This window comes from Phallusia mammillata, chromosome 1, assembly GCF_965637545.1.
Source record: "Phallusia mammillata chromosome 1, kaPhaMamm4.hap1.1, whole genome shotgun sequence".
NCBI lineage: Eukaryota > Metazoa > Chordata > Ascidiacea > Phlebobranchia > Ascidiidae > Phallusia > Phallusia mammillata.
Window position 1 is genome coordinate 11,867,910 of NC_137252.1, and position 16,283 is coordinate 11,884,192.

At 37.7% G+C, this 16,283-nt stretch overlaps 1 protein-coding gene across 2 annotated transcripts; it reads right to left on the minus strand.

Annotated features, from left to right (window-relative positions):
* Positions 1 to 2,364: 2,364 nt before the first annotated feature.
* Positions 2,365 to 15,396, minus strand: LOC145203961 (alpha-(1,6)-fucosyltransferase-like). Of its 2 annotated transcripts, none has more exons than XM_080076350.1 (10): positions 15,212 to 15,396; positions 15,030 to 15,134; positions 14,797 to 14,918; positions 14,437 to 14,602; positions 14,157 to 14,265; positions 12,017 to 12,251; positions 8,821 to 9,067; positions 6,882 to 7,076; positions 6,355 to 6,505; positions 2,365 to 4,707 (listed from the first exon to the last, which is right to left on the minus strand). In XM_080076350.1, the coding sequence occupies exons 1-10, from the start codon at positions 15,298 to 15,300 to the stop codon at positions 4,378 to 4,380; spliced, it is 1,749 nt and encodes a 582-aa protein (XP_079932476.1). In that variant the 5' UTR covers positions 15,301 to 15,396; the 3' UTR covers positions 2,365 to 4,377. The 2 variants fall into 2 exon arrangements, with proteins under 2 accessions (XP_079932476.1, XP_079932483.1); XM_080076357.1 differs by having other exon boundaries at positions 15,196 to 15,255.
* Positions 15,397 to 16,283: the final 887 nt, after the last annotated feature.

Sequence of the window (16,283 nt, forward strand, 5' to 3'; positions counted from 1 at the left end):
GTTGCCCGCCCCTGGATTAGAGGCAGGTGTTTACATTTATGGGGGTGCGCGTTGTTCAATTTGGAGAATAACATTATTCAAAACAATCATACAATGCAGTAAAGCACACCTCGGCAGAGTTTGGTGCAGTAAAGTTTAGCATTGTATGGCGAGCCAGACTATTCGGGATTGGGTTTTTAGAACCAATTTAGAAGTTTGAACTCTCGTAATGTCACATTCTGTTCAGGATTGAATGGTTGCCTACAACCTGTGTAAAAACCGACAACAAATTGACATGCTTCCAAAGTATTAGGCAAAGTGGAACGTACAAACAGTTGTGACACTAAAACCCCAATGGCCGTTTGTTCGAATGAATTGAAGTAATTGACGGAAATGTTGACTAGTTTTTTGTAAAACTTGTAGATTGGAACTTCGCGCAAACGTAACAAGCATAACGTTTATTATTACGAAAAAATGCCCTTTAAAGTTGTCTGACTGTTTGTGTGTATGAAGTGTTTTAAATCACGTGGGATAGATTAGCACCTGGCCATCCCCGACCGCGGTCCCAAAAGACAACGTGATCGTCGTTGACCGGGGTTAATTAGTTTCGCCCTAACGGCATCTCTTGGTTGGTAATGAACACCAGAAATTGTAGCTGCAATGCTTGCCGAAGGCAACGACAGGGGAAGGAATGAAAACAGAGTCTGATGCGCGAACGTGAATACAATGTGCCAGAGAAAGTGTAAGTTATTAAAAATAAAGTTCAATACTTTTCATTTCTTAGTTCTTTTATGACCTCGAGCTGTTAAAGGTTGGGAAGAACTGTTGTGGTAAATACATTTTACTGAGCTATAAACAACGACAATTGCTAAAACAGATTTGAAGTGCACCACACGAATCAATTCCGTCTTTATTATGTTTATGTGACATCACCTGACACAACTCAGTGTTTGATTCTGTTGTCACTTCTTTCCATTGTTTGTAAACCAAGAGTTGTGTCGTCCCTAAGGGGCGATTTTTCGGTCAAAACGCGCAGTAAAGTGATTCAGTAATCGTTGCCCGAAAACTCCACAGGCAGAAAAAGTTGTGACTCCAAAGCTGACTTACAGAGGCGCCGAGGTTGACATACAAGGCAAACAGCTGATTTGCGGCGTTAAAAGCACGAGTTGCTGGAGGGGATGGAGGAAGCCAAGCTAAAGGATTGTCGTTGTTACTGGAATATTTGTTATTATAAAAACACGGTTTAAGTTTAGGGACCCTCCCAGAACCTTGTTTTGTCCTATTTGGTTTTCTTTGTTTCACTTCTCGTTTATTATTAATCTTTTTACTCAAAACTTTTTTTGCCGCACTCGATGATAGAGTACATTTAAACTTAAACTAATTACACTATATATTTATAACGACCGTTTTCAATACTAATATAGTTGTGGAATATATCACAAATTAATGATTTTCATAACGTATATTTCGCTTTATCCACCAGAAATTTCTAAAATAGAATGTATGTATAAAGTACATTAAATATTGCCATTATCACTTTTTATTATCAGATTTTCAGCTAATGTGTTTTTGTGCGGCAGTCTGTTTTCTTCGTTTCAAGACTGTGGCCAAAATGGCCATCGTACGAAAGTGAGTGTTATAAAGAAAAAAAATTTGCAGCAATTTTACTTCAATGTTCTATTATTACCACACACGTTCAAATTAAACGACCAATATAATGGATTGGGAATTTTCGTTGTGCAATAACTGCTGGGGAAACGTCAATCAATATTAACACTAGGGGGATTTCCTGAAAATTTATGGTTGTGAGCAATGTCAGTTCGAACTCGGAACATATTTACTGCGATCTACAATTGGTTTACAACCACTCAAAAACTGCTAGCTATCTCTTCTGCGACATATCAATTGCATAAAATATTTAAGCACAGAAACTATTTTTTTGTGATATTATATTAACTCCGTTTTATACAGGAAGTGAATTTAGGTTTAAACCGGAATCGAAACCATAAATTTCGACCTGATTTTCGAAAAAACTAAGGCCTTTCCGGTTTGTTTTGATTTTGGGGGTAAAAAAATCGAAGAAAAATCCGGTTTTTGCCGGGTTTTCGACGGAATATTTCTGTTTCAAACTGGTTCTGGCCGGTTTTAGTCGCTTACCGAATGTCCAAAACGGTTTAAACCGGGATCGAAAACCAGAAATTCTGACCCAATTTTCAAATTTTGGGGGCTAAAAATATCGAAGAAAAATCCGGTTTCCGGTGAGTTTTCGCATTTCGCAAAGGCTATATGTTTTTTTTTTAAATCTGGCGAAATCGACGATTTTTGATTCCGATTTAAACCTGTTTGAAAGTTATCCTGATGGGCAATAATAGCAGAGTTTCTTGGTTGAAATCATGTCTCTTTATTAAGGACTGTATATAACGCAAAGCAAATTCAAGGGCACAAAAGCTTTTGCGTACAGCAAAGTCCGCCAAACGGCAGCAGAGAGCTCGCAGCTCTGCTCGTATCGGTTTGGAGTGCACTCGAATATTTGAGGTATTTGAAATGTCTTCCCTTCCATTTTGAAAACAAACACAGCTGCTGCACAATGATAACACGAATAAGATAATGCTTCAATAACCTCGATTGCGAAAAGGTTCATACTCTTACAATGATATGTAAGACAAAGTGCTATGAATTAGGAGCCTGGCTTGTGTTATAGAGGGAATTTCTACGTATAACTATATAGAAAACGCATTTTTTTCACACATTTCACCCAACTAGATTTGGGAATTTGGCAAAATGAAATTAGCAAACGTTTGAACACAAGTTGCGAGTGGAAAACCGGTGAAAGAGCGAACTCACATTGATTTCTATGATTAGAAAACAATATTTAGTATTGGAGGTTTAGTTGTTAACCGTGAGACGTATCAGAAAATTGTATATTATTCCAGAAATGATCTTACTCTAATCATATGCGTACCAGAGAAATATTGACGATGCAAAATCTGTTATCGCTCAACTAAATTTAAGTAAGAAACAAAGGCTGCTCATATGGATTCAACCTAGGTTGTTTTCAACGGTGGGGTAGAAAGGGACTAAGTTCAACCAAACATTTCACAGAAAGAAACAACGAAATGACGAAAAACGGTAAAATTTTTAAGGTTGGCATTCGCAAAATTTCAAAATCCAGGTTGTGATAAAATGAAGGCTGCACAAATGATTTGAAAAAGTCAGTTTTACAAATTATTCTTTGCTTCATAAATTGTTTGTGTTTTAAAGTGGATCCTTTTGTGCAGCAAAGCACCAAGGTAAAGAACTCTAGTATTTAATTTCTAACGTTAAAAAGCATTATTTATCTTATTCACTATATTCTACATCGTAAGCTTATTTATACAATCAAATGAGCCACTGTATCGATTTTAGATTACGACGTCAAAGTCTAACTATATCTTAATTTGTAATTGTTTAGGTGCTAGTTTGGGGTCTACAGCGATAAAAGCATTGAAATAAAAACACAGTAAAAGAATAATGCTACAGCAAAATAATAAATTCGTTTGCATACGGGATTAGTATGAAGCATAAACATACATATGAGAAAATACAAAATATGAAGAAAAGTGGTTTTCCAACCATTGAAGCGTTGAGATCGGGAACGAAACAGGAACAATCACGATTTAAAGTAAAATCAACAAAAACGAAAAACAATCAATAAATTGGTCAAAAAAGAGGTTTTACTCTGTAATAATATGCAACCTTGCGCACTGCACGATATTGCTCCTGATTATTATCAACACATTTTAAACTAAAAACGTAACAAAACTCATGAGACAATGATTATCTGAAGAAATTTGCGCGCAGCCGTGAGGGGAACCCCCCGAATTCGCTGCAACGCTAAGTGAAGAATCTCCTAAAACCATTTTGAAGATAGGTTACTAAAACTGCACATGGAAAAACAAGCGAAAAAACAAATCTACACGCGCTAATCTACGAATAAAAACGCTACTTCAAAAATGAAGAAATTCGATAAAATAAAATCGATCATACAATTGAAGAAATTCGGGCGCAGACTTCACGGCAACTTATAACTAGGCACAATGGGCGACAGGTGGCGCTAAAGCGCATGAATTCAAAAATTCCACGTTCCCAAATGGTTTACTACTTTTTGTTTTGTTAAAACACGGGAAAGTCCAGCTACACCACATTTTCAAATCATTATTACTCTACAAACATATCGCAAGGCTTTAAATTGAGTTTTACCACTGTTAAAGGCATGTCTGTGTTATAGTTGAATTAGACATACTGGATAATAGTTGACCACCTGGGAACAACCACCCGCACCTTTACTTGCGTTGCACGCAAGGCGCGTTCACCCTTGGCACGCTGCCGGATATGTGAGGAAGTACATCAACCCAGTCGCTAACTCTTCACTGAATCTGCTTCGGGGTATGTCGGGTATTTGACAATCCTTATAATCTCTTCAACCTTGTGCGAAGGGTAAAGACCGACTTTCCCCGTTCGCCGGTTCGTTCCCTTTGAGTTGCCGTCCCAATGATTGCCGGCTATTCCTAATATATCACCCACGTTAAGGTCTATCTCGTTGGTCCCCGGCCGAGCGTTATGAGGGTAAACGGCTCTTTGCTCGTGGCCAGTTTGCCCGCCGTAGTAGTAAATGTCATCTAGGGAGTGGAAGAATGATGAGGCATCGGGATGAAGTGTTTGCATCAGTTCGTATGCAACCCGACATACCTGTGTAATAACATCAAGAATTTGTTGAGTTTCTCGCTTTAACACTGGATGCCTGGGATGTTTGGTACTGTGTTGTCAAAACAGATCGTTAAACTATTTATAAACGCTCTCTTCTAGTCGAACTAACAATGGTTGGTAAAATTAACTTTACATTGAGAGTTATGTTGGCAACCTTTGGAGTTATATGATTTCGCACAAGTATGATGCTGGGTGGGTGCAGTGATTTGACAAACCTTTTATTTCAAAGTTTAACGGACAAATGTATATAGTAACAAAGTATCTACATTCTACACTGAACCCTTAGGAACAGAATCGCAATGTGGTATAGTCATAATATCCTTCTGGTAGTAAAGTTACTGTGTAACATCCAGTCTCTAGGCCAGGGGTTCTTAACCAGGGATGCCTGCACCTTCAAGGGGTGCGAGAACAGTTCCTAGGGGGTGCGGGGATGCTGAATCATTAAGGATGGTTAGGTATATTCTATATAAATACAAAAACCCAGAGGGTGCGAAAATTGGTTGGTGATTTGAAAGGGGTGCAGCAATGAAAAAAGGTTAAGAACCAATGCTCTAGGCGCTCTAGCTGTAATACGCATTAACTATTAATGCAAACGAAGCCGGTTTACGAGGCAAGAATGTTTCCAATCTTCTAGTAATGTGAGTTTCGCACGCTATAACTCGAAAACACTCTCTGGTAAAAAGTTACATGTTTTGCATAAATAACCTATAAAAGCTAAAAAGCTATGATTTGCTTTCAGTCCTAACTGAACTAATCCCATTTTTTTCACAAATTTAACATGTGTTACATATTTGTTAAGTATACACGCAGTTTGTATTCAAAATTAGCGTTTTTTTGGATTTTTTAAACGAGCAAGCCTAATATTATTGAGTATTTTAAAACAGCGCCTTATATGCGCGAAGGCAGTATAGATTCAAGGCCCAGTTTCTGCGGCGCATCATACAAATTGGTCGTATCAACTACGGGTTCAACAGTCCAAGAGAAATCGATTTTACCTTAAGCTGCTGCATGAGTAAATACAAAAACGAAAAAAAACTATTCTCACAAACTTGTACATGTAACCGTAGAAATTAACAAGTAGGTCGTGAAAAAAAAAACATAGTTTTACAAGCATTAAATTTTTTTTGGCACGGTTGATTTCTGAAAGCTCGTAAAGGGATCCTTGTTTAGTTGATTGTATTCTGTACTAAAACGCAAGTTCACAATTGAAACAATGTTAAAACCAAGCCACACTGAATTGCCGACTTACTACTGCAATCGAGTCTCGACAATTCAACTTAATTACCGCTGCATATAACATGCTTGGTTGCACACGCACGCAAACACCGAAAATAGTGAAACAACTTCCCAGGGTCGGTGTGTAATGACTTTTCGCGACAAGGACAATTTTGATTGCCGAAATATTGCCGGGCAGTTGCCTCAATATAGGGGCTGCACCATTCATGACTTGGCAAAGCATTAATGATATTATTGCGCGCCTCTGCAACACGAACATTGCCAAAATACTAGTTCTTCCAAAATTTACTCCAACAAAGCACATTCTCATGACTTTGAATAGATGTAACAAAGCAAAAGATACAAAAGTACGCTGTTTTCTAATTAATAGTAACTTTATACACATGGTCATACCTGTGAGGAAAACGTACAGACCAGATAGTCGCACTTGGACAGGAAAAATATATCCAATACGACCCCACGTAGACTGGCCTTCGTATAACGGCTGTCCAGTCCAGCTGATTTCGAGATGGCTTGATCGCTGATGAACACGTAATCGGGATACCTAAAATATGTATTAATAATGTAAGAAACTACAGTGACAGCACATTGTAAGTTAAAGAATGAAGCCAAAAACCTATTTTTTATGACCACAAGGTTTATTTGTTTCATAATATTGCATGCATAATATGAAAATCAATGACACCGAACAGATTTCGTTCATAGATTTAAAATAAAAACATTTTTTTGGTTTTTCTGAAAATACAAGGAGAATATTTTTGAACACCCCATTAGATAAGCAAAATAGCAGTAGGGCTAAACAAGACATCTGCTAGTTTACAGGATTTTCCTACCAAATAAAAACTCACTTCTAATTGTCCCATGAACTGTATTTATATACCCCTATCGATATAGAAAAATATTTAACACTTAGTACTAACTTTTCGACGGCTTCTGGGAGAACGTTTGGTTCATCGGTGGCAAGATATACACGACGTACACATTTAGTTCCGGCTTGCTCCTTGGCTAAGCGCAAGTCGCACTTGTCAAACCACTCGGCCACGTGTTTCATGTATTCCTCTATCCCGTGAAACGCTGCCTCCGTTCCCACCTTATCCGTACGCCGAACCTGGATACTGAAAGTACAAAAAAAGGATTGTAAATATATACCTAACCTTTGTAAATTCGATGTTAGCAATATAGAGGTTGTTTTCCAGTGATCAAATGTTGTGTAATTGCAAAAAATGGTACTTGAAGGTCGTGTAGCCCAAACAATACACGCCTATATGATTTCTGATTTACGCAGATCGCCAAGAAACCTTGTTTAGACATAAAGTAAACCTCGGTTAATCCGGGCCTGTTTGGACCGAAAATTTAGTGCGGATTATGAGAAGATCCGAATTAACCGAAGTCGATTAGTTTAAGCCTTGCCGCATTATAAATCATTTGTATGTCGATTTATGACAAAATTAGGCGAAGATCCGGGTTAACAGAGGTTTACTGTTGTGAGAATGCATTGAAATTACCCCAAAAAGATTCAAATTGCAAAGCAGACAGTGGATGACCAAGTGTTATTGGGTTTTCTATATTCAGGCCTGGCACAGTAACGTAAAGATAGCTATCATATCTTTTCATGCAATAAGCAAATTGCAAAAAACAATGCGCAAGAACTGGATTTATATTTGTAACAGAGCCAATAATTTGAATCGTTATAAGGCTCATGAATATATTTATGAAGGTCGCAGCAAGGTATTACACCACTGGGGACATTGTAAGGTTGTCTACGTTTCCTGGATATAAAGGCTATGATTGCATTATTTACGCACCTTAAATACAAAGGAACAAAATCCTCTGCATAAGTTCAGACACGATGTTTAATACTTGAATACCAAAAAGAGCAGCGGCACAAAAAAACCCATTCTTTTCAATTATCAACAGTCTACAATAATTGTAGAATTGTTGACTACATTCTATAAAGACGTCTCGTTTTGCAAAATATGTGCAGTTAGGGGGAAAGTGGAACGTTATGATTACGTTTATCACATTACATTGGTTACACAAGGCTAGCAGACGCGGAGAAAACCATTGGAGAACTTTCTGTAAATTTTGTCACAACGTTGTGCCAACAGCCTTTCGAATTTTGTTTGAAATGCGTAGGACAGTTTTTGCGACAATTTTTTGTTTAGGGCAGTGGTTCTCAAACGTTTTTGACCGCGACCCAAATCTGAGTATTATGAACATCTCACGACCCAAGCCTCAAACATCAAAAAATGTAACAATTTCGAGACCACGTCGTGGCCGCACTGGAGTCTGCCCATGTCAAAATGGCTGCAGGTTTAACGAGTTCGATTCGACAATACTACATAACACAACACACATTGTGGCTTTGCAGCACCATGATCATTGATAGAAGTGAATGGCCTTTCCTCACCTCGAGAGCAACTAACAAGCGCTCCTATTTATTTCTGTATTTGTACTAAATAAATAATTTTAAGAGCGATACCCCCCTAAAAATGGCCGTTAAGGGTGCTGCGACACCCTGGTGGGGAACCAATGAATTTGTTACAACACAACGTGGCGCATTTTTTACAAATATGAATATTTTTATGTTATAGTCCAAAAAACGTTTCAAACCAATTAAGGGTGCAATGATATAGTCCCATGTATATCATACAATATCTCAAAGCAGAGTGGTAAAAACACCAAGGTGTGGTACAGGCCTGTGGTTGTCACTTAAATCCATAAAATGACAGGCAGCATAACTTTTGTGTTTCAAGGCAACGAAATTAAAACACCTATCTAAACCATGGTAAACAGACAAATCCGCCATTTAATTTCAATAGCTTTCTTGTGATACCACATAATATGTAATTCACTCACCCCACTGCAGGATTCTCGAAGCCAAACTCCTTCTCAACTTTCAACAAATCGTCTTCCAGCCATTTCTGAGGCCTCAGCAAATATCGCATGAACTGACCCACCCACCATACAGATGGGTTGCCATGTAAGCGAAACAGGCGGGGTGCAAGGTCTTCGGGAATCCCAAGAGGCATATAAGGTGGAGGTTTTATTACCCCGTCTACGATTGGGAGATGAACCGTTTGGACATCTTTAGACTCGGATTCACCTGTTGAAATACAACAAGAGTACATTAAGTCAAATTGGATTGCAAGATGTTCAAAGACGATAACTGCCTATTTCGGTCCTAATAGGTATTTGGTGCATTATCCAGCCCACGATCAACATTAAAAGACAATATTTGACGTTTGTACAAAATCAGGCATTGCAACAGCTCGATATTTTTGCATCATGAATGTAAACGGAGTTTTGTCGTCAATCCTGAATAATGATAACCCATTTGCCCAACAAATAACAATGGTTGTCGTTGAGCTGAGTATATACGTGTATCCATGTAAACAACTATACCTTCTTGTGATTATCAAAATCTTGCAACCTCAACCAAAGTTTGACAATTGCATTACCACAACCTAAAAAATATGGACAGTTTTTCTCTTAGCATCGTCGTTGTTTGTGTGATGAATAGCACGTGTTATGTCACAAGCAGACTTGAGTGCAAAGAACGTGCCAATTCCAGACGGTTACGTGTTGAAACGTGAAGAGGTGAACGAGGCAAGTTTTGCCAAAAAAAACAGGTTAACAGAGTATATCCAGGTGACGAGTCTTTCTAAAACTGGCTTCCAACTAAATTTTACGTTTAAAAATTAAAAAATCTAAAGTTGGGCGCCTTGTGTTTTTGTTGTGTCAGCAAAGAGACAACAAAGGCTGGTAATGTACAATTGTTTACTTCTATTTATCCCCAGAGGACTACATATGATGTGATTTGAGTGCAAATGTAGATATGCAATCTTATATGGAGTAAAATTGATGTATGGAAAAAGTCTGGCAATTTCCGAAATCTACGTAATACGAGAGAAAAAAGGTCGAGAAACTTTATGGCGATATGTAGCTACCAATAAAAAAATTTGCGTCAAGGCAATGCCAACAACGTGCGGTAACTCATTTTTCCCTAGTCCGTAGCAAGATACACAAAGCAGAATACAAAAAAATCCACAGTTGGAAATGTTTTTTAGCCAATACATTGCTGAAGGGATTAAAAACCAGCAGATGGGCCATGTGGTATCACAACGATAGCTTAACAGTAATCACAAAATCTTCAGTAGGGATTATACGCTCTAAACAGGAGCGGATTATTCCATAGATCAATACGCATTACTCATCGCTGTCACGCTGGCCACGTCATCCTGTAACGATTCTTGCAAATTTATTGCGTTTATATTGGACTATGCATAGGAAATACTTTTATCTGGCCTTGTTAAAAGACGCATGGAGTGCTTTTTAAACAAAGATCTGCTGATTGGATTAGTGATAAAAAAGCAACTATAAACAGTTTGCCTATGTTCAAAACGTAAAAAAATATGAATTGTCATTTCATTCAGTTTCGAACAACATTAAAAGGAGTTTTTTTTTAAAAAAGGTTTGTCACACTCAAAAAAAATTACGACATCTGGGCCATAGCATTCAACAGTTTAAGATAAACAACAATCAACGTAAAACGGACAGTGATGGAAAACAGCACTATTTGGCCGCAAAAAAAAATCGCACAATCCCTTTGTTGCCGCGGTCCAGTCTGTCAGTTAAACCAACACAATGCAATGTAATATAAGCCTCGGTGGCCGACTTTGTCAGGAAGGGCATTGCTACGCACGCGCAGTATTTGTGAGTTATCGATTTGTCGTCGCATGTCGGATACTAACGAACAAACTTTTCCGGTGCCGGACTGTCCAGCCGAATTGGGAAAGTATTACTTTTGGCTGGGGCCGGTTCGGAAACAGCAAAGCGGTCTGGGGTGATTCAAAGTGGAAGCGATTTTGACAAACAAACGTGTTGGTAGGCGCTGGCCACTTAAACAGGGCGCCTTGCCAACTGATCGTTTATTTTAAGCGTTGCTGCAAACCGCCGAAGGACAGCAATGCGTAAGTCATGGTGGGGCCAATCTACCGCACACGAGACTGTCGCATTGTAATTGAAGAAGTAACAATCTCAATGAAAATCGTGTGCAAATTAACAAACGTTTGAAACGACCTATTTTCACAAAAACGCTGTAACAAACCCATATCAAACAGTAAAAAAGAAGTACTACTAACAAATAGGAAAACTATATCTGTCTCTCAACAATAAAACTATGCGATTTTTAGTGCTCATGTACTTCAGTTTCAGTACGTAAAAATGTTTTTGAAATGTTGTGATTTAGGGGTAAAAAAGCCAAATGAGTCCATCACACCAGCTTTAGACAGAAAACAATACGAACGAAAACAATGCGTCCCCTCCTAAATGAAGGGAGACTCATAATTATCAGCGATTTATTTATTTTTTAAAATACATGATCAAGTGAAAACAGTTGAGAGGTGACGGTGGGATTGGAATGGGACAGAAAAAAAGAAAACAAATCGAAATCGGCAAAAAGTCGATTTGACGACGACGCCATTTGTAACCATTAGTGGTTTATCGATTCTTCTGCAATTCTGATGCAAAGAGGCACGAAAATCAGTCTTAGCGAGGCAGTAACTACTCGAATGTAACACAAATTTGTTTTGCACTTCTGGTGAAGGGTTTCTTTTCTAGCAGCCTTCATTAAACTTGTTTATTAATGGAATCAAGAAGGTCAAAAACTAACACTTCTTAACCAAATTTTCTTCGGGAAGAAAGCAATATTTAACTAACAGTGAAAAACTAACTAAAATCCAAACATACTCAACTATAGCTTAGTCACTACTGTAAGTGCTGCGATCAAACTGCAATTATTCAACCTAAATATTATTAGAATTACTAATAATTATTTCAATCCCAAGGGCGCGTAGTTTTGTTTTGGACATTATTACATACATGGCACTATACCTATGGTATTTAAGAGGTTTCCTTAAGCAACGGGGGCAACATGTCAAACAGCGATCATTACACCTACAATTTAGAGTTCCGATAAAAACATGCCAACAAAACAGGTACCTGTCAGAAAATGTGTCCGTCAGTTTGCAAAACAAGCAAAATCCTGAGTTACCTTTCCAGCCAACAGGCGTGCTCGACGTCTTGGTGCAAGTTGTGCTGACGGGCTTGAAGACAACCTCCCATCCGCCGGGCTCGTATCGCCAGTTCTTGGATTCCACTATCAAGGTGCGTTCAGTGCCATAAGCGATCATGAAACAGTAAGTGAGGTGATGAACTTGACAACCGAATCCACATCCTTTGTTTAGTTTACACAGAAGTTGTTTCGCATTCGCGCAGTCTTTCGGGTTCTGCGAGATAGAAAAGAACTTGATATTTTGTGCTGAAATAACAATAGCTTTACCAGCAGTTTTTAACACAGGCATACTAAAGAATTTGCTTTGTCGGTCTATTTCCAAAATTAGCAATGAAACTAACACACTTTCGTTTTATATTTATGGTACAATAATTAACAAATAACATTTTCCCACGACAATGAAGGCGAAATGTCTGTCCCTTTTACTTCAGAATTTCATGTTATTACTGCAATTGCACTACTTGTCGGTAATTGTAGACAAAATGCACGACGTATTTCAAACAAGCTAAGGGGTTCGAACGCGTAAAAAGTAAACACATTATTAAATTTTATTAAGTTGGCAACTTTATTTTTTGCCAAAGTAACGAAATTTCACAGGAACAGTGGTAGTTCTTCATCGGCAATACTGTATCAGTAATACGACGGAAACCCTTTAAAAATCAGTTTGGTTGGAAGCAGCACAATCCGTGGGGTCAAGCAGAGTATAAGGTTGTAACGTAGTTGTACGACTTGTACTTAAAGGTTAAATGCAGTTTCCAATTAAATTCAGGTGTCAAAACTGGGCGCAAAACACGGAAAAAGGCGCTGGAGTGGTGTCATGACCCTCTTCACGAATCACGAAATTTATTTATATCAGAAGAGCATAAAAGTATAAAAAATCCACGTGCCTTGTCAAAGGTCCGGTGTTTCTACAATTTCCTCTGACCCGACGTTACGTGCAATGTATGTATTAATGTTAATTTGAAGTTAAATTGTTAAGTCGCGAACAACGCATTGGTACATGTGAATAAAAAATCAAGTACCGTATTTACTTGATTGCAGTAGGTCGCATGCTGTGATGTTAGATAATATTGTTTTATAATACTTCCTTCAGTGGTTACATAGTAAAACTATTTGCAAATAGCTGAGCCCAGCAGAACGGACGTTAAGTGTAATGTCTACATGCAAACAAATTTTGAATGCTAAATAAATCAAAAGGCACGGCAGTAGAAATAATTTCGGCAGTAAGCCACACCAACTGTAGAGTAAAAACCTTCGTTAGTCACGGCTTAAAATCGTATAAATATAGTAGAAGGAAACAGATGCAGACGTGACAAAGTGGTATAATAAAAGCAACATTAGTGGTTCTGACAGTGACCGAACGCGCTGACTCATTAAAGTTGGTACTAATCAACAAGTTTATGCCTTCAGTACGATATAGTTTGCTCGATCAGATAGTCATATATCATTATTGGTTCAATGAAGATAAGCCTCTATATAAACAAAGTCTTTCTTAAAGGACTACACTGTGTGTATTAAGATTATGAGAGAAACGTTCCCCTCATTTGTTCACATTTAATCTTTTCCGCGTCAACCAACCGGATATATGCCAGGTATAGAAACCGTGCTATTGTTGTGTCTAAAAAACGTGCCACCACCCACCAAGGCTACATGTAAGCAATAGTAATGGCTTATGCTTGTAAAAACAAACTTAGATCGAAATTCGACTGTTTTTCTGTGTAACCAGTAGCATTTAAAAGTAACTTTTTGACCACTCAACACAAAGGTATGACAAAATCATACATTAAACAACACCAAACCAAAAAACTGAATGCCTTCACAGGTTAATGTTATTGTTGTGCAAAGGCATGTTAGTTAAATCTGTTTGCTATTTGAGATGAATCAGAAACCTGGTACTAAGGCTAAACACCAATTTCTGTCAATGTGGTTAAAAAAACAAACAAACATTGGCAAACCTGACACATCAGGGATTTATGGTGTGCTAGTTGAAATGAGCTGGTCTCATTAGGCAAGATTAAGAAACTCTCCAGGGACATTAGGAGAAAACATGTGACACTAATTAATTAACAGCACAAACACATGTCAGTGCCTGGCCGTTTTTGGTAATACTGAATTGTACCTGAATGTATTCCATGCGCTTTATCACAAGATCTCGAAGTGCTTTTGATTCTGCTTGTTTCCAATCATTGTTTAGCTGATCCAAGTCTTCAATATCGATCAATATAGACCTGATATAAAAATGTATTTACCGCTTTTAATCATAGTTGGTAAAATAAAGTTTCATAAATTCAATAGCATTTTATAATGAAGAATTTAACCAATTAAATGAAGGTGGTTATAGTACCCGCTTGGTGTTTGAAAAGTGTGACATGCATTGTAAGCAGCTTAAAGGCCCTCACCTTTGTTGCTGACTCAAGCGTGAAATAGCATCTTTTGTATCACCCTCTTGAGAATTGGATTTCTTCAAATAGTTTAACTCGGTTTTAATGGAATACAGCAATTCCACAACTCCATTAGTGATTTTCTTTTTCAAAGTCTCATGTTCCTTTGTTGGAGCTAAAATGTCTGCAAATTTTAAACATGGTACTTTGTTTAAATGCAGAATAACTTGGAAGAGTTTTGTGTATTCCAAAAACTAAATTGCACATCAATATTTTAGGATCTTGGCATTAATTATTCATCTCATGCTTGATGTACTTTCGTCGCTATACATGAAGCAATCCCCCTGTTGCAAAGTATTAGTACAGCTGACAACTTACCAATTGCACCTAAATTTTCTTTTCCAGTCTGCCTGATGCCATGACACTGTTTCAGCTGTGACCTTAATTCTTTCATCAGCTTGTCACTTTCAGCTGAACTTACATTGCCCATTTTTAGCATGCTGAAACATGAAAAAATGTGTTAAAACACATATACTTACGATTGACATAACACCAAGTATCAATTTCAAGTTTTTTAACACTTGAATATGAAAAAAAGTGAAGAGAATTACCCTAATTGTGAAACAATTTTGTGTAACTGCAGGTTTTGTTTTTGTAGCTCTTCCATTGTGCTAAATGCCCGGTCTAGTTCATGTTGGTTTTCTTTGGTCATTGATCTGCAAAGTAAATCCAGTAATTTATACGGTTCAAAAACTTGTGAACAACAGTATTACAAACCTAATAAAATACTTACAAGGCGTCCTGGCTTCTGTAGAGGAACAACACTGTACTGCACCATACAAAAACTCCAGCAATCAGGGCTATTTCTTGATAACGCCGCATGGTTACTAACTATAGCGAATGATTTAGCACACACAAAATTACCTGCTCATGTTAAAAATGGGCAATATAAGCTAAAAAAACAATACTGATTAATTACCATAACTTTTATGTCAAAAACAACATCAAAAACATGAATAACTGTCTTTACTGTAACTTTCTTTCAGGTAAAGGTTTAAAGCTTAAACATCAGATAATACAGGTTACATGAAAAATGCACAACCTAAATGGATTAATATTAGCTGAATAACGAAACCATTAAACTTCCGCAGACGTAACTGTAGTGATTATAGTGTAAACAAACTGATCAGCTGCTTTTAAGCCTCATTCGGTCGCTGAGATTAGCAAAGTTAAACGGCCAAACTGATACACTAATCCTTGCTGCAAAACTTAATCCAGTTGCAAGATTTGAAATGCAACAATGCAGCCGCAATAAAATTTTGATTCTTCTATAAATACCCCTACAGTCACATCAAATGTCCTGTTTACCGCTCACAAAATCGCGGATTTCCTAACCTTCTACGCAGAAATACCTGGATTTAGAGAGGATGGACTTACCTGAACCAAAGCTACCTATCACTGCCTTCCACGTTGACGTGTGCATTTTTCCTATTGTTTGCCGATGCGTCGTTGGTCGTTACACATGTAATGACTGACAGCCAGCTGACTAGTGACTCTATGCTTCCATCGCGCGGAACAAACATTTCGTGGCCGCAAGTAGATTTTTCTTGATCAGTATTGTTTCATAATCTATGGTTTTACAACTCTTATTTTTCGAAAAACACGAAATGTCATTACATTAAAGTGCCCAGATAGAACGTGTCAAAACTAAATCGATAGTTTTCAAAAAATAGGTGCTTTGTTCTTAAATTACTGTTGCTTAAATGCTTCTCTTACCTGCCTCGTTTTAAACGACCAATTTAATTAAGCACGTTTCTAAACCAGTCTTTCTTCTCTTTCTGCTATCGCTTAGCCAGTATATAACT